General features: G+C 35.0%; 2 protein-coding genes across 3 annotated transcripts in view; one reads left to right on the top strand and one right to left on the bottom strand.

Annotated features, from left to right (window-relative positions):
• The first annotated feature begins 3,869 nt into the window (after positions 1-3,869).
• LOC132186562 (protein BTR1) lies at positions 3,870-13,822 on the top strand. 2 transcript variants are annotated; one of them, XM_059600540.1, is made up of 8 exons: positions 3,870-4,223; positions 4,787-5,025; positions 5,114-5,220; positions 7,776-7,969; positions 11,983-12,044; positions 12,998-13,093; positions 13,172-13,233; positions 13,326-13,822. In XM_059600540.1, exons 1-8 carry the CDS (start codon positions 4,139-4,141, stop codon positions 13,420-13,422), a joined length of 942 nt encoding a protein of 313 aa, XP_059456523.1. In that variant the 5' UTR covers positions 3,870-4,138; the 3' UTR covers positions 13,423-13,822. The 2 variants fall into 2 exon arrangements, with proteins under 2 accessions (XP_059456523.1, XP_059456522.1); XM_059600539.1 differs by having other exon boundaries at positions 3,871-4,223; positions 11,920-12,044.
• Positions 13,823-15,365: 1,543 nt separating this feature from the next.
• Positions 15,366-15,969, bottom strand: part of LOC132188039 (glycine-rich cell wall structural protein 2-like) — a 784-nt gene continuing 180 nt past the window's right edge. The window contains exon 2 of the mRNA XM_059602452.1: positions 15,366-15,965. Within this exon, the coding sequence (XP_059458435.1) occupies positions 15,586-15,965 (380 nt within the window). The 3' untranslated portion in view covers positions 15,366-15,585. The remainder of the gene's footprint in view (positions 15,966-15,969) is intronic.

The raw sequence follows: 15,969 nt of genomic DNA, 5'->3' as shown, positions 1-15,969 counted from the left end.
GTGAAAACTGCTGTCAGTTACTTAAGATGAAAACTTATGACTTTTTATTTGGGGTTTGTACAAGCGATTGCGGTTAATAGTTATTGGCTAAAACCGCTAACCAAAACCATCTAAGGTGGTTATTAGATTTTAATAACCGCTCCACTTATGCGGTTAACAGTTATTCAAACTGAAGGAAAATTACAGTCTACCCTCTAAAATTGACAGTATTTTTCAATTCGAACACCGAAGTTTCAATTTTTGCAATCTACTCCCCCAAAGTTTCAAATTTTTGCAATCTACTCCCCCAAAGTTTCAAATTTTTGCAAATTGAGAATTTGTATAAAAAATTCCTATATTGCCCCTAATTTTTTTTTTTTTAATTTTTTTTATAAAAATAAAAAAATCAGGGTGGTCGTAGCCACCCCTTTGGCCATCTGGCCATTTTTGCACCCCCAAATGTATTTTTTTTTCATAAAAAATAAAAATAAAAATTAGGGGCAATATGGAAATTTTGGGTTAATATTGGTCGAATTGAAAAAAAAATTGGAAATTTGTGGGGGTAGATTGCAAAAATTGAAACTTTAGTGTTCAAATTAAAAAATGCTGTCGACTCTAGGGGGTAAGCTGTAATTTTCCCTCAAACTAATAATCATCGGTTTTATAATCTTTTATTTTTATATATGGACTTTTAGACTTTTTGAGGCGTTGTAGGCCTTTTTGTGCCTATTTTTTGTGCTTATTTTAAATATTTTTTGGTCAATGTGTTCCCAAAAATTATGAATATGATAAAATCTTATCCTCAACTTGTATTTAAAACGACACAGCTTTGGTGTTAAGTTTAACACTAAAATGACGTCGTTTTAATGTTATATTTTTAATATAAAATATAAAATATATATTTATATTATTATGCAGTTATAAAAAACCGTGCCTACCAAAGCGGTTATGTGGTTATAAGCGATTATTGGTTTTAATTTCTTTTCTATTATTTGTTAATAAGTTTGATGTTTAAAACTTTGATTATTAAATTTATTTTTTGTAGTTATTAGTTGCTAAATTTCTAGATAAGGTTAGGGGTGAAGCCTAGTATTTTTATTACGCGTTTTTTAGACTTTTATTTGTTGTTCTCCATAGATTAAGAATTGGATGTCAAAAATAATTCTAATTTGAAAGTAGTTTCATGAGAAGAAATTAATTGTGATTTGTTATGATTTTCGTTTATATCAAATGCTTATTCTATTTGATTTGTTAGTTATGATTCGAATATATAATAAATGTTTAATTAAATATGTGTCAAGTTATTAAAATCAAATTCTTAATTAAGGATTCTAAGAGGATAAAAAGATGGTACCTAACATTACTCTTAAAATTTATTCAATTTATTTAAATTTTTATGAATGATTTATTGCTTTATATTCTGATTAGGATAATTGATTTTCTACCTAATTTAGTTAATTACGTCTTAGGAATACGTAATAAAAATGTTAGGTGGATCCTTTTAGCCTTAGTGTTTTGGTTACTTTTTTTTTAAGCTTAAATTTATTTAGTTTGGTTTAATAATTTAGGGGAAAATTCACTTTACCCCTTGAAGTTTCAAGGGTTTTTCAATTTGAACCTCAAAGTTTAAAAATTGGCAATGTACCCCCTAATGTTTCAAAAAATTTCAATTTAAACCTTCCGTTACTAATTTCCGTTAAATTGGACGAAATTTTTTTTTAAAAAAAACACAAGGGTAATTACGTAATTTCATAGATTTTCGTCCAATTTGACAAAAATTAGCAATGTAAAGTTTAAATTGAAATTTTTTGAAATATTAAGGGGGTACATTGCCAATTTTTAAACTTTGGTGTTCAAATTAAAAAACTCTTGAAACTTCAGGGGGTAGAGTGGATTTTTCCAAATAATTTAATTATAGTTTACCTTTGACTCAACTCTACTTTTTCAACTCTTTTTATTTTTCTACACAAAAAAAGAAGAATTTTACTTTAATGCTTTACAATTCCCTGTAAATCGACCTTGTACTTACGGATAATTTATTATTTGCAATAGTTTGCACTTGAGTTTACACTCTTTTTGCTGCAATATCCTATAGAAGAAAGCGATGAATAGTTGTTCCGCCCTAATTAAGGAGGCGTTGGAGCTTGCTCCATCCCTACACACCTTTGCAGGGGTGGATCTCCACGACCCCCACAAAAGGGTTGATGAGGTGGCTCTAGCATTGCCCACCTTTGTGTCGGTGGAGAGCCACCCCTTCATAGGGAGTGATGAAGTAGTTTTAGCTCCACTTACCTATGCAGTGATGGAGATCCATTCTTGTACACCTATGCGAGGATAAAGATCTCCACCCTCGCCCCTATGTAAGGGTTGAGCCATCCTTGTATATCTTTATAAGGGATGATCTCTCTAGCCTCACGTGAGGTAGATCTCTACCCTACCATATGCTTTTGTGAGGCTAATGGTGGTGGAGTTACACCCGCTACGTATATATGGGATTTGAGTCACCCTTTACCGTCCCTTTTCCTCTTTTATAAGCAAATGCTAAATGCCTAACTTTTTTGCCCAATAAAAATTTAACTTTTGCCTTTTTTTTTTTTCTTCTAAATAAATAAAAATAAAAAATGAAAAAAATGTCTGAAGCAACCCTATCTATTTTTGGCCTTTCTTTTATTTAGTATTTTTTAAAAAAAATGAAAAATAGTATTTTTCTTCGTAATAATGACATTTTCTTAAAAAAGAAGAAGACATTATTATGAAAAAAAAATACCATTTTTCAATTTAAAAAAAATACCAAATAAAAGAAAGACAAAAAATAGATAGGGTTGCTTCAGACATTTTTTCCATTTTTTATTTAAAAAAAAAGTAAAAATTGAATTTTTGTTGGACAAAAAAGTTGAGTCTCTATCATCTCTCTTTTTTATAGGGTGGAGGTGGCGGTGGAGTGGATCTTCACCCTTCTTTTTTCTTTCTTAATTATATATTTTATTGTAATTGCTTACGTGGCAAACTATCAAGTATCTAGATTCATGTGTCACATTTTCATTGATTTGGCATGGAAAACATAACAAGTGTCCCTTTTGATGTATTGCTTTAAAAAAAAAAAAAAAAAAAATAGAGAGGCTAGTTTCCCATTAAAGATCATATGAAAAATCTGACTGAGGAGGCCTATTTGTCACTTAAGCAAAACTCAATACTTTAATTGTCAAAAGTAGAACTCGAATACAAAATTTCACATGCAAAACTCATAAATCTCAGGAAAAATTTCTCTTAAAATAATGATATTAATTGCTAAGTAGTGGTAATATAATTTATACAATGATATCTCCCTATAGAATTCAAACATTAGACACAAGCTATTAAAAAATCAATTAACGAAGTAAATGGATCTGATTATGTTGAGACAAGTCAACGGTAGTTTAACATTCAGATCAAGGTTGGTCTGTTTCCTTGAAAGCAGAAGTTTCAAACAAATAATTAATTAACAAAAGGGGACGATTGCCATTATCATCTTTACATATACAATACTAAATATAATTAGAATAACTACATTAATAGCTGTATTAACACTTAGTTTGGCTCTCAAATTATATCGACAGCTATATTAACATTTGTAATTATATCCATCATTAAAGTATAAACAGATCTGAAAACCAAAGTTTATAACAATAAAATCCAGCTAGGAAAGCTTTAGAGGGAATTATTATTATTATTATTATTTTTTGTATTGTATTAGCTGTTTTGGGAGGTTAAAGGTCCATCATTTTTCATTTTGTAATTTTAGTTTAAAGTTGTCAGAAAAAGGATAATTTTTATTATATGCTTTGATTTAATAACAACCACGGCGAAAGAAGCTCAAAAGAAAAGAAAAAAAGTAAAGGGAAAAACCGGGCAAAACAAACACACACGTATAAGTCTGTGTGCAGAGATTATAGATAGGTAAGTAGAGGTTTGAACTCACAGCTCGAACCCATCCAACCCAACGCAACCCTTCATTCGGCGAGAACGCACGCTGTCGGCGCTCGTCTTCTCTTTCGAGCATCTTCTCCAACTCCAGGTTGTCTTCGTCTCGAAAGCCATTCCAATTGCGTCTGAGCATCTCTCTCTGTGAGTGAATTTGCTGCTTTCGCTAGACACAGGGGAAGGAGGAGGATACAGAGGAATGGAGTCGACTGAGTCTTCCTACGTGTCGTCGCCGGAGGCCCCGCGTAAGCGATCTCCGCCGCCGCCAAAGTCTCCGAACTCAGGTCTCTCTGATCCGATCTGTTCTCTCTCTGAAATTCTGATTCTCTCTCTAGATTTTTTCTTGTAATTCTTAGCTGCAATTCGGTCTGAATGCTTTATTTTAGTGCCACTATTTGTTAATAATCGTGATGCATTAGGATGGTGACAATGTCGTTCACCAATCTGTGTTACCCTAACCCTAACTCTCGCCGTAAGCTACTGAGAAAATGGATGAAAATAAAATAAAACAAAGATTTCGAGTGTTGGACCTTGTTTGGCTGCTGAGAAAGTCTGGAAAGAAGCACAATTGTTTTTAGAGTAACATGGATAAGAAAATTAGTTCTAGGATGCTCGTTTTATATTCAATAATTTGCGTTAATTGTACTGATAATACTATGTTATGAGCCAATGATCGTCTGCTTGGTGTTGGTGATTATGCTCTCTGTGACCATTGTAATTTCGTTTAATGTGACATTTCAAATAACATCTCATTTGATCTCTTTTTAATTATCAGAATTGTTGAAATTCTCCCCAGATTTGTTGCTTCTGCTTATTGAATGTATTTTTTCATGCTTGCATCTCCCAGATTCTATGGAGAAGCCCACGTACATCAAGTTTCTTGTATCAAATGCTGCAGCTGGCTCTGTTATTGGAAAGGGTGGCTCAACAATAACTGATTTTCAGTCACAATCTGGAGCGCGAATTCAGTTGTCACGCAACCATGAATTTTTTCCAGGGACAACTGATAGGATTATTATGGTATCTGGATCAATTAATGAAACACTCAAGGCTGTAGAACTGATTCTTGCCAAATTGCTTAGTGAGGTAATCCTGATGTTTGTTTCAGTCCATGTTTCTAAAAGATCATTCTGCTTATTTCAGATACTAATTAAAATTTTCTTTTTTCTGGTAGTTTCAATCTGAAGAAGGTGATGATGTTGAGCCAAGAACAAAAGTGAGACTTATTGTTCCAAATAGCTCATGTGGTGGCATAATTGGGAAAGGGGGTTCCACCATAAAGTAGGAAAACTGCTCCCTTTATTTTTTAATCATAAAACATGCTTAAGATCTATGCTCTTAAAACTTTATTCATAAATAAGCAGTTTTTATTGGCAATGACATTAAAAAGCTCTGTGATTGAAATTTTTCTTTTGTCTTTTCCCCTTTTCAGAATATTAAACAAACTTTGTGCTTGTTTATGTAGAATTTCTTCATAATACTCATTTGAATGTGTGCGATTTATGAGGAATTAATTGTATGTATTGAATGCTGATATAAGTTAGAACAAACTTAGATGATATTGAAATAGTTTGGTGTAATTTTAGATTACTCGGAGATAATGGATGGCTAAATGTGTTACTACAGTTGCATCATTTCCTTTTCAGTGAGAAAATATACTAGTGTTATGGTGTTTAAAATTTTCTTCATGAAATTGAATGTCATGTTGTATATGTTTATAAATATGATTTTACGGATTGGTAGGACACTTCAACTATGCCACTTACCAATCCTTGAGAAGTGTAGTTAAGTTTGAGCATGAACTCAGATGAGGTGATCCTATGCGTACTTAGTTGGGTTTCAGATTTGAGTGTGACCTTTGGGATTTAGGTAATGGAAACAATTAGATATGAAATGCCTAGGCTAGAGGAGCAAAATACATGTTAAAGTTACACAAATTGGTCATGTTAATCAGTTGATGCATATCTCAGGTAGGGCCTTTTTATTTTTTGGTGCTTTTTAACGCTCATCCTTTCTAGTCCACTTCTTATGCAACCAAAGGAAATTTTTTGTGTTAAATGTTTTACTTTCATTAGATCTTACATAAAACTGGACTTGGGGAGGTTGAAGGTAAGGTGTTTTAAGATTGCTCCACGAATATGGGGGAGATGTCTTTTTGATGGGGTTTATTAAAATTACTATGCTAAAGGTACTGAATAGCTATCATTGTGTTTGTTGGCTGTATGCAAGTCATAATTTTCTCCATGAAAGTGGTAAGAAACATGCAAAACAGATTGACATTTTGACCTCCTTTTTTCCTTTTTTTTTTTTGGGGTTACATAATTGATGATTCAGTGGAGGTCTGCAAACAAAGGTTTGACTTGGAGAAAGACCACAAGTAAAGAATAGATGTTAAAAATTGCCACTCAGATCTAAGTTCCACCCCTTTCTATGGTGGCTATTGAGTCACCTACGAGTTTGATTGAAGTGAGGGAGTTGATTATAAAATTTTGATTAAGAATACTATCCTGTTGGACCCTAGATGCCTGTTTCTGAAATAAAGTGGCATCATATTTGCTCTAGGGGTGGAATTTTTTTTTATCAGTCACTTATGTCCTCATTTGGATTCTCAATCTTTAAGTTTTAATCTGCTGAAGTCGTAGTTGTTACATACCTACTCTGGTTTGCTTCATATTGTCAGTAGTTCCTCCAACCTAGAAAGGATTTGGTACATAGAGTGGACAGGTGTGCAGTACAGTATTCCATTATTCATGGGATAATTTTTCAGGTGTTTTTAAAACTTTTTTCCTTCCCAAAGCTTTTGGGGTTATGCTGGGATTTGTTTTGAGTGTTTCTACGTCTTATGGCTCTAGTTGATGGACTGTCTTTATAATTTGACTTTGTATATGATCGGTGTAAAGACTGTTGATATATGGTTGCTGATCTAAAAGGGGTGCATAGATAGGGAGATTTGTGCTTAGATAGCAAGGCAAACAGTTACCCATATAAAAATGATGCCATTTATTGAGAATGTGCAACATTATAAATGTCCATGGCTATGTTTGTTAAATGTTTTGAAAATTTATTTTTGTGTTTTGATTTGAAAAGGTTTTTGACGTGACAGAAACTTCAAATGTGTTTTCCATGGGGTTCATATGTGAAAAGTGTTATGTGGGTTCCACAGAAGAAATTTGTTTGGTAAACCTTTTGAAAAGTGTTTTGTATTTTCAAAGAAACAAACATTGAACTTGCTTATTTTGAGATAACACATTTCTTTTTTCAAGTATTTACTTATCAAAATTCTTTTTTCAGGTGTAGAGCTTGACTTCTTACTAGTAAAAAATTAAAAAGAATTATACAAATGGAAAAAATAGAGAGGTAGCGGTGCGTCCACCTCAAAGGAGGAGAAAGGGTGGCCATGTGGCCACCTTTGACCTTGTGGGGTGGCCGCGTGACCACTTTTGTCCTATTGGGTGGCCACAAGGCCACCTCTGTCTTATTGGGATGGCCCACCCTTCTTCAGCATTGAGGGTATCCGTGCTTGCCACCTCTTTTTTTTTTCTTTTTTTTTTTTAAATTTTTTTTATTTATTTTTATTTATTATTATTATTATTATTATTTGTTTATTTATTTATTTATTTTTAATATTTTAAGTAATAATTAAGCTTCTACCCCTACAAAAAGAACTGAATGTTTTTCCAAAATATTTGTATAAGGTGTGAATAGTTCTCTAAAAGTGTGTTGTTTATTATTTTTTGAAAGTGTTTTGGTGTTTCTTGATTTTGAATTGCAGGTTCCTGTTAATGTATTTGCCTGAAAAGGGGCTATTGCTGATATCTAGTTTTGCAATTGAGCAGGTCATTTATCGAAGAGTCGCAAGCTGGCATTAAGATATCTCCTCAGGATAATAATTACTTTGGGTTGAATGATAGGTTAGTGACGCTGACAGGAAATTTAGATGAGCAGATGAGGGCTATTGACCTGATTCTTTCTAAGCTAGCTGAAGACCCTCATTACTCCCAGTCTATGAATGCCCCATTTTCATATCCAGGTGTGTCTTCTGTTATCAGATTATCAATATAATCATACTGCTAGTATACTCAGGGCAGCTATAGTTTCAAATGCTACTGTACATTTCATGCTTTCTTTATCTTCTTGGTCTTATAGATTAAGTAATGCTCATGACTTGGTGCTCTATCTAATATTTTGTACTTTTTTAACATGTGTTTTTACCTCTGCTGTGAAGTGTTTACAGTTTGGTTAATGCATATTTGGTATGTGGTTTCAGTTTGCAGTGAAAATTTGGTAGGTTTATAGTTTCTTGGTCTTATAGATTAGGGTTAATCGTTCATTCATTTACACATTATCCCCATAAACTACCACCTGTCATACTCAACCTCCTTGAACTACAATTTCCTTACAAAAAAACCCTCGCTGTTAGTCAAAATCGTTAAAGGGACGCGAAATGACGAAAATACCCTAAGTCTAGAAACTAAATTTAGTTAAATACCTAGTTTGTTTATTTTATTTTATTTTATTTTTTTATTTTTATATATATTAGGATATTTCTGTCCTTTTACGTCTAAAAATGCATATTCTGATGGTAGTTTATGGGGGCAATGTGTAAGAATGGTAGTTTAGCGGAAGGAAAAGGTAATTAACCCTAAGTAATGCTCATGACTTGGTGCCTCAATCTTATATTTTGTACTTTTTTAATGTGTTATGCCTCTATTGTAAAGTGTTAATGGTTTGTTTAAGAGTAATGCTACTCTTCATATCCATTTCACACCGGTTGACGTGGTTCGTTTTAAGTAGTTGACATCAGAAATCATCTAAAATACGTCACGTCGGCTGATGTGAAATGAATGTGATAAATGGGTGTGAAGAGTAGTATTTGGTTAATACATATTTAGTATGTGGTTTCAGTTTGTAGAAAATTTGGTAGGTTTGTAGCATGTTACAAATATGAGTGTATCTAAATCCCTTTAATCAAGTAGGACCATAATCACATTATTCTGAGGTGAGATTTAACTAGAATTGAGAGCAAATTCCTCTTCTTCCCTCCCCTAACCTTCCCCTGACTGATGGTCCTTCTTTCTCTTGCCTTTGCATATTTCTGCTGGCCCTGGTGCTCTGAAGAGTGAGGGTGGGAGAATACAACCGCATATGATGACTAAGATCTCTATATTCTAAATGTAAACATATGAAGAATGTACTATGAGTGGTTTAATATTTATAGAATAAATTAAACCTGGAATTATATCTAATTTTTTTGGAAATAAAGCTTACCTCCTATTGGAAGCCTTAAGAGAGAGAGATCAATAGATAATATCGGAAGGCAGCAAATCATTCATCCAATGAAGTCAGTGAACAAGTAATGGCCCTCACTATTTGTTGAATCACTATGATCTCCATCACCATCGTCTTTAGTCCTGTTAAATTGGGGTGGGAAGCTTAGAGACCCACTTGAGGTGACAAAATTATATGTTCTAGGAGAGCGTGGCTTTGAAAAAATTAGAATAGAATATGCTCTGAGCTGATCTGGAGGAAATCAACTACCTAGGGGCAAGTGCAAAAGCCACATTCACTGTAACAGCTAATGTTAACCATTTTTTTTTGTAGGAAATGAATTTTAAGTGTTATCACAAAAAGTGCATCAATGTTGTTACAAGATAATGAAAGTTGATGTGTAATTCATGAAGAGGATCTCAAAAGAAGTTAAGTTCTACAACAAGTGAAAATATAATCAGATTTGGAACTTTTATTTAAAACTATTTTGTATTTTCTTAACGTTTAGAACTGGCCTAATGGCTGTTCAAGAGAATTGAGGGAAATTGACGTAGTGGTAGCGTGATAGGGGAAGAATAGAAGCAACAACGTCTTCTATTCGAAAGAACCACAAGCCAAAGCTTGAAAGTTTAGAACTGGCCTAATGGCTGTTCAAGAGAATTGAGGGAAATTGACGTAGTGGTAGCGTGATAGGGGAAGAATAGAAGCAACAACGTCTTCTATTCGAAAGAACCACAAGCCAAAGCTTGAAAGAAACGATAAAAAAAAAACTCGATAACTTTATTGATTAAATATTTCATTATCAAATGCTGATATTTTCGTTACATTCAACACTCTTTCTATAATATAAATACAAAGCTTCAAAAGGAAAGAAACTAATTGCTAGAATTAATCTAAACATGACAACAATTTCTCAACTATAGAAAGTCTAACTAATGCTAGCAATATAAAGATGGGTAAATCTCTTAAAGTTGGAAAACTAAGAGAAATAAGGGAAGTCAATGCCAACAAATAAACCAAAATCATTAACTCTAATATAAGAGGGAAATAAATCATTCTGAAATTCGCATGAAATTTGGATGGAAAGTCTGAATGGAAATTAAGTTAGGATTCTAGTCTGTTGGGGAATCCTTTCTTTTTATACTTCCATTGTTGAAGATAGGATGAAAATATGCTCAAATAACACTATTTGGATTGTCGCGGTTGCACTCACATTCGAAGGAAAGTGCACCCAATCAATTTGGCAAGGTCCCCAGGGCGTTTTGGTTGCACTCCTGTTCGAGCAGGATTGCACCCCTTCAAATTGTTAAGGACCCCAGGGTGTTTTTGTTGCACCCCTGTTCGGACGGGAGTGCAACCAATCGTCTCAAGCCAGACTTCTGAGAGGCTTGTTCTCACCCCCGCTAGAACAAGGTGCAAACAAGCTATTCGGCCCCTCTCCCCGAGGGTTCCGGTCACACTCCCGTTCAAACGTGTGCAGCCAAGCTTTTCTGTCTCGCTGGGGGCAATGCTACATCAGTTCCTGGAATCCGTCCTACATAAGAAATTCTTGTGATAAAAGTTATGTTTGACCTAGCAGTTTTCTAGCTTTATCTCCCCCCCCCCCCCTCTTTAATATTTTTAAGAATGCATAATTGAAAATGAGTTATTTACCATGTTATGGCTTAAAATTTCCTAGAACTTCACCCCATTGTTGTTTGCCCAAGTTATGTCTACTCTAACTCTCTCTGAAGAAGTTTTGATACTTAAGGTAGGATGTAGCTTTTGCCTCACTTCACATGAGGACCATAAGCTGTGCCTCCAATTCTTCTCACTTAAAACTATGAACACAAATTTATTCCTATGTGAGAGTCTACAGTTGTTATTTGGGGCCAGAAGTCACGGTGCCCCATACCACCTGCTCGATTGTCCAAGAAATTACAATATATATTTTGGAGTAAACATCTATCCCTTTAACGTATTTTATCTTTAAAGATGCTTGATGGCAGGCAGTGTTTGTGGTCCCATATAAATGAAAATGAAATCTAATAAAGAGGCGGTCCTTATATGTTTAGTGCATATGTCCTGCCATCCTTATTTATAGTACTTGATCTGGTGTTGTAGTCTGATAATTCCACCTTCCAGCCTTGGATGTTTTTTAGAACTGAGAACCAACTGTTGCCATTCTCTGGTCTTGCCAAGTAGTGCCTTGATTAGATGACACCTGAAGGGGGATCTTTTTGCGCTATACATTATCTTTAAATTTAAATCTAGCCCAATAGATATGGTATTTAACTTCCTTTCTACCGACTGACTGATTTTAAATGGCTTGTTGAGTGAAACTCTGGCTTAAATTTTGTTGGTAGTGTCATTCTTGTTTAAAGACCCGCTCAAGTATCCAGGATCCATCTGAAAGAGAAAAAAAAAATTCCCATAGACCTAGGTGTAATGAATTTCTTAGTTCATCAGCATGCAAGTACTGATAACATTGAGTTAATCAACAAGGTTCATGTTTTATGAAAATGTTGAATATATCAGAAGTTTTCAATGGATGAAGGTTATTGTAATGTTCTATGTTTTTAATGCTGGTTATCGATAGCCCTTAAAAAATGGAAATTAGGGTGTGGCAGTTCTAGTTTATAGCACACTCTATTGTTGCTTGTTTTGTATTTTGTCTGGGATTGTTATGGTGAAGATTGATATCTAGTAAGTTCTCTTCAACTTGAATCTTAGGTGTTTCCTTCTCCGGTTTTCACGGTATTCCATATACACATGTGCTTCCTTCTGTTGCAACAGCGCCCCATAATGCAATGAACTATGGATCAAATGGAGCTGGAGGGAAGTTTCCGAACAACAAGGTTTATTATACTCCATAACTCTTTAGTTTTGTTGATGTTTCCAGGCGTTAATTACACTGATTATGTTAATGCTAGATTTTCTATGCTTCCATATCATTTGCCTAGAGAGGCTCTGTAATTTTCTTACATGCAAGGGCTAGAGGTGCCAATCTTCAAGGGACCTTAATGAAAGACTGAGGTTTCCAGATTAATTTGACCTTTTTGTAAGGTAGAATTAGAATAGACTCAAAGCAGTATGTTACAATAGACATCTATCTATATCCAAGCACTAAGTTGATTTTTAGTAAATCAGTTCGGAAATTTTCACTCATATTTTGTGGCCTTTTCTGTAGAGCATCCTCATTGGAACTGAAATTTAGAGTGGTTTGTTCTAGATTTGTCCACTACTTAGTTTGTACACTGAAAAGATATTGCATGAGAATCCTATGTGGGTAAAAAAAATGTAACTGTATGACAATGTATAAGTACGTAATTCTTGTATTGTACCAGATTTGTAGATGTTAAAATTGAAATAGACTAGAGCTATGCTCGGGCTTGGGTCTTGTATATGTTTTGCTTCACTACTTTCGCTCATTAAGATCCTTAGATGCTAAGATCACAAGAAACCAAGTTCAAGGTGATTGATTGCTTTCTATTGATTTATCTCTTCCCTTCTTGAACATTGAGAACCAGCAGCTTGGGTTGTATGTTCTTTGATGGGACTGAGAAAAACAAATCCTGTTATCATTTCTGGTGAACCCCAAGTACTGATGTTCCATGGGAAAAAAATGAATGTGTTATATGACCAATCTTGTCTGTCACTCTAAAAGCAGTATCTCAGTGAGTTCATACCTATATCCTTGTTATTTCGTTCAATATTATTTTGGTATTGTTTTGAAGATGTTACAAGTTACATTTGTGTTGTGTATGTATCGTGGATTATGGTTTATAGAAAGCCTTGTGATGTTTTTCAGGAGGATCGCAGTAACTCGGTGACCATTGGCATTGCAGATGACCATATAGGCTTGGTTGTTGGTCGTGGTGGAAGAAATATAATGGAAATCAGCCAGGTATATACGTGGCAAATGGTGTCGTTTTTCGCTTAGTACTGGACGTTCACTAAAACTAGAGCACTTCATTTCTTGCAGGTTAGTGGGGCCAGAATAAAGATATCAGATAGAGGTGATTTTATGTCTGGGACAACTGATAGGTAAAAGGGACTCATCGTTGTCATCAATCTGCTTGCCTTAGGAGAGTTACCTTGACAATAAATGTATTAACGTTTTGTACCTTGTTGTGCAGGAAAGTAACAATCACGGGGTCACAGAGAGCAATCCATGCAGCTGAGTCCATGATAATGCAGAAAGTGACCTATGCTTCTGAGAGGGTCATGGAATAGATTTAAAATATTCCCACCCAAAATTCTCGTTAACAATCTTTTGGTGGACCTACCTGAAATTTCGTTATACAATTTGTAATTTTTTTGAAATGTTCTCACATGATGATATCAGTTGGGAGAAATCTGCATAGTTTGGTAGGGGCAGGAGCGGGAAACTTTCTTTTTGCTGAGAGAGATCATTGTGCTAGGAATCTGTATGAGATTACGGATTAATTTATCCCTGAGGAAGTGTTGGAAGAGGCCATTGTTGATTGACCATACAGAATGATTAGCTTTGCTTCTATTTATAGTTGTAATTTCTAAATGAGTAAGTATTTTGTCTAATCTATATCTTCATTGGATACTTACTTTAACGTTTGAAGATTTTTCTAATGGAGCAATTGTTCTGCAACTTATGATAGTTATGTAGTCTCTATAAAGATTCAAATTCTGTGTCATAATCTTTTATGTTATTATAGTCATCATCTTCATCATTATCTATGGTGGATATGTGAAACTACTGTTTGCAAGGGTGGAGCTATGGGCTAAATCTGCTAGGGGGTTGAGATTCACGTAGATTCATGGGATTACTTGTACTGGAATGTGGTTGGTCACATATCCAACCAGCTCTCCCTCAAAAAATTCCTTTTTTTTTTTTTTTTTTTTTTTTTTTAAGGATATTGGGAAAAACCTCTACAAGGCCAGAGTAAACTTTGGTCCCGTGTACCGTATTTGCTAGGGGGTTGAGATTCACGTGGATTCATGGGATTACTTGTACTGGAATGTGGTTGGTCACATACCCAAAAAAAATTCCTTTTTATTTTAATTTTTAATTTTTTTTATTTAATTTTTTTATTTTTAGGATATCGGGGAGAACCTCTACAAGGCCCCTTCGGACTTATCCCAACAGAGTAAACTTTGGTCCCGTGTACCGCTCCCTTAAGAGTTTTTCTACGTGAAATTAGGTAAATCACTAGCTTTTCACCGAGGGTGTAGCCCCGAAGGATTGTTTGCACCCAAGAGGTGTTGAACATTAGACCTTGAAGGGAGCACACATTTTTGGGACTAAGGTCTTTACCACTTGGACCAACCCCTTAGAATTCCCTCAAAAAATTCCTCTCTTGCCGTTCCTTGTGAATCCCTTCCCCGCCTTCATCCTCTTCTTCTCTTGATCTTTGCAGCTCTCCAATCATCGAATCAAACCTCTCTTGTGGGCTGCATAACCTCTCTTAAGCCAATATTTAAAAGCATTCTTAAAGCGATCCTCACACAACTTTGACCTTTTTCTCAGCCGGAACCATTGAAGAAAAAGGAACAAACACGTTGCTTTGATCTTTACAAACTCTCAAGATCAAGAAACGAGTACTCTCACAATCCCCATACAACATCAAAGGCAATACCTTATTCCTAAAATCTTGGGATCCAGGGGCAACACTAATGAATTGCAATTTACTACTGGAGCATATTGGATCCAAAAGTTCATGATCTTTCACTGCAATATATGACGATAGAATGAATTGCAATTTAATATTGGACATTTTTGGGACTTCATCCCCCTAAAAACCCATGTGTCATTTTTCCATAAAAGAATATGGGAATGACTTACGGAATGACAAATTTGTCAACGATTAAAACTTTGGACGGTCGATTGTCACTTTTTAAACATTGAAATCAAGATCCAAAAATGGGTCTAACTTTGAGTGTAAACTATATTTTTTTCCTTTCTTTTACTTTTATTTTGTTAACATTGTATGAATACTAATTTTTTTCTTTTATGTATTAACTTAATCTTCAATCTTAATATTTTTTTTCATTCATGCATTGATCCCATCTTAATATATTTTTTATTCATACTTTGACTATTTTTCATAAAAATTCGTGGTTCCGAATCTAGTTAAATGGTTTTCCTTGCACCAATGGAAATGGATGGACCTTATTAACTTGAAATTAGATTACTCTCAATATAACAATAACAAAGCAACCTTTTATTTTATATAGTAGTAGTATAATAATACAAACGTCAATGTCTAATATGGTGCAAATACGCATACATATATGTAGGCATGCAACATTCACCACCACATGCATAAGGTGAGGGTGAAGCCGTTGCAATTTATTTAACATTACAGATTCATAACTACTAAAAGACAAATTAAATGCTACAAAGGGAAATTAAGTTTATTTTTATGGGAAATCTTCACCCCCACCAGAGCCATAGCCTGAGCCCGAGCCATAGCCAGAGCCCGAGCCATAGCCTGAACCACCACTACCAGCACCACCTCCACCGCCACCTCCTTCACCACCTCCACCACCTCCACCTCTACCACCCCCACTTCCATATCCACTACCATATCCCGAGCCGGAGCCATAACCAGACCCACCTCCATTTCCTAAGCCTCCACCGCCTCCACCCCCTCCACCTCCTCCACCACCTCCACTCCCACTACCACTACCACTACCACTACCAGAACCATAACCCGACCCGCCTCCAGACCCATATCCAGAGCCCCCCATTCCACTTCCACCACCTCCCCCTCCTCCCCTACCACCACCACCACCTCCTCCTTT

The sequence above is a fragment of the Corylus avellana genome, chromosome ca7 (genome assembly GCF_901000735.1).
Source record: "Corylus avellana chromosome ca7, CavTom2PMs-1.0".
Classification (NCBI taxonomy): Eukaryota; Viridiplantae; Streptophyta; class Magnoliopsida; order Fagales; family Betulaceae; genus Corylus; species Corylus avellana.
Note: the sequence above shows the minus strand (reverse complement) of the source record. Positions and strands in the feature narration are given on the sequence as shown.

Coding starts and splice junctions, on each gene's coding strand:
- LOC132186562 (XM_059600539.1), top strand. CDS start 4,139: ATGGAGTCGACTGAGTCTTCCTACGTGTCGTCGCCGGAGGCCCCGCGT. Junction 5,221..7,775: donor AAAGGGGGTTCCACCATAAA/GTAGGAAAACTG, acceptor GCAATTGAGCAG/GTCATTTATCGAAGAGTCGC. Junction 13,234..13,325: donor ATGTCTGGGACAACTGATAG/GTAAAAGGGACT, acceptor CTTGTTGTGCAG/GAAAGTAACAATCACGGGGT.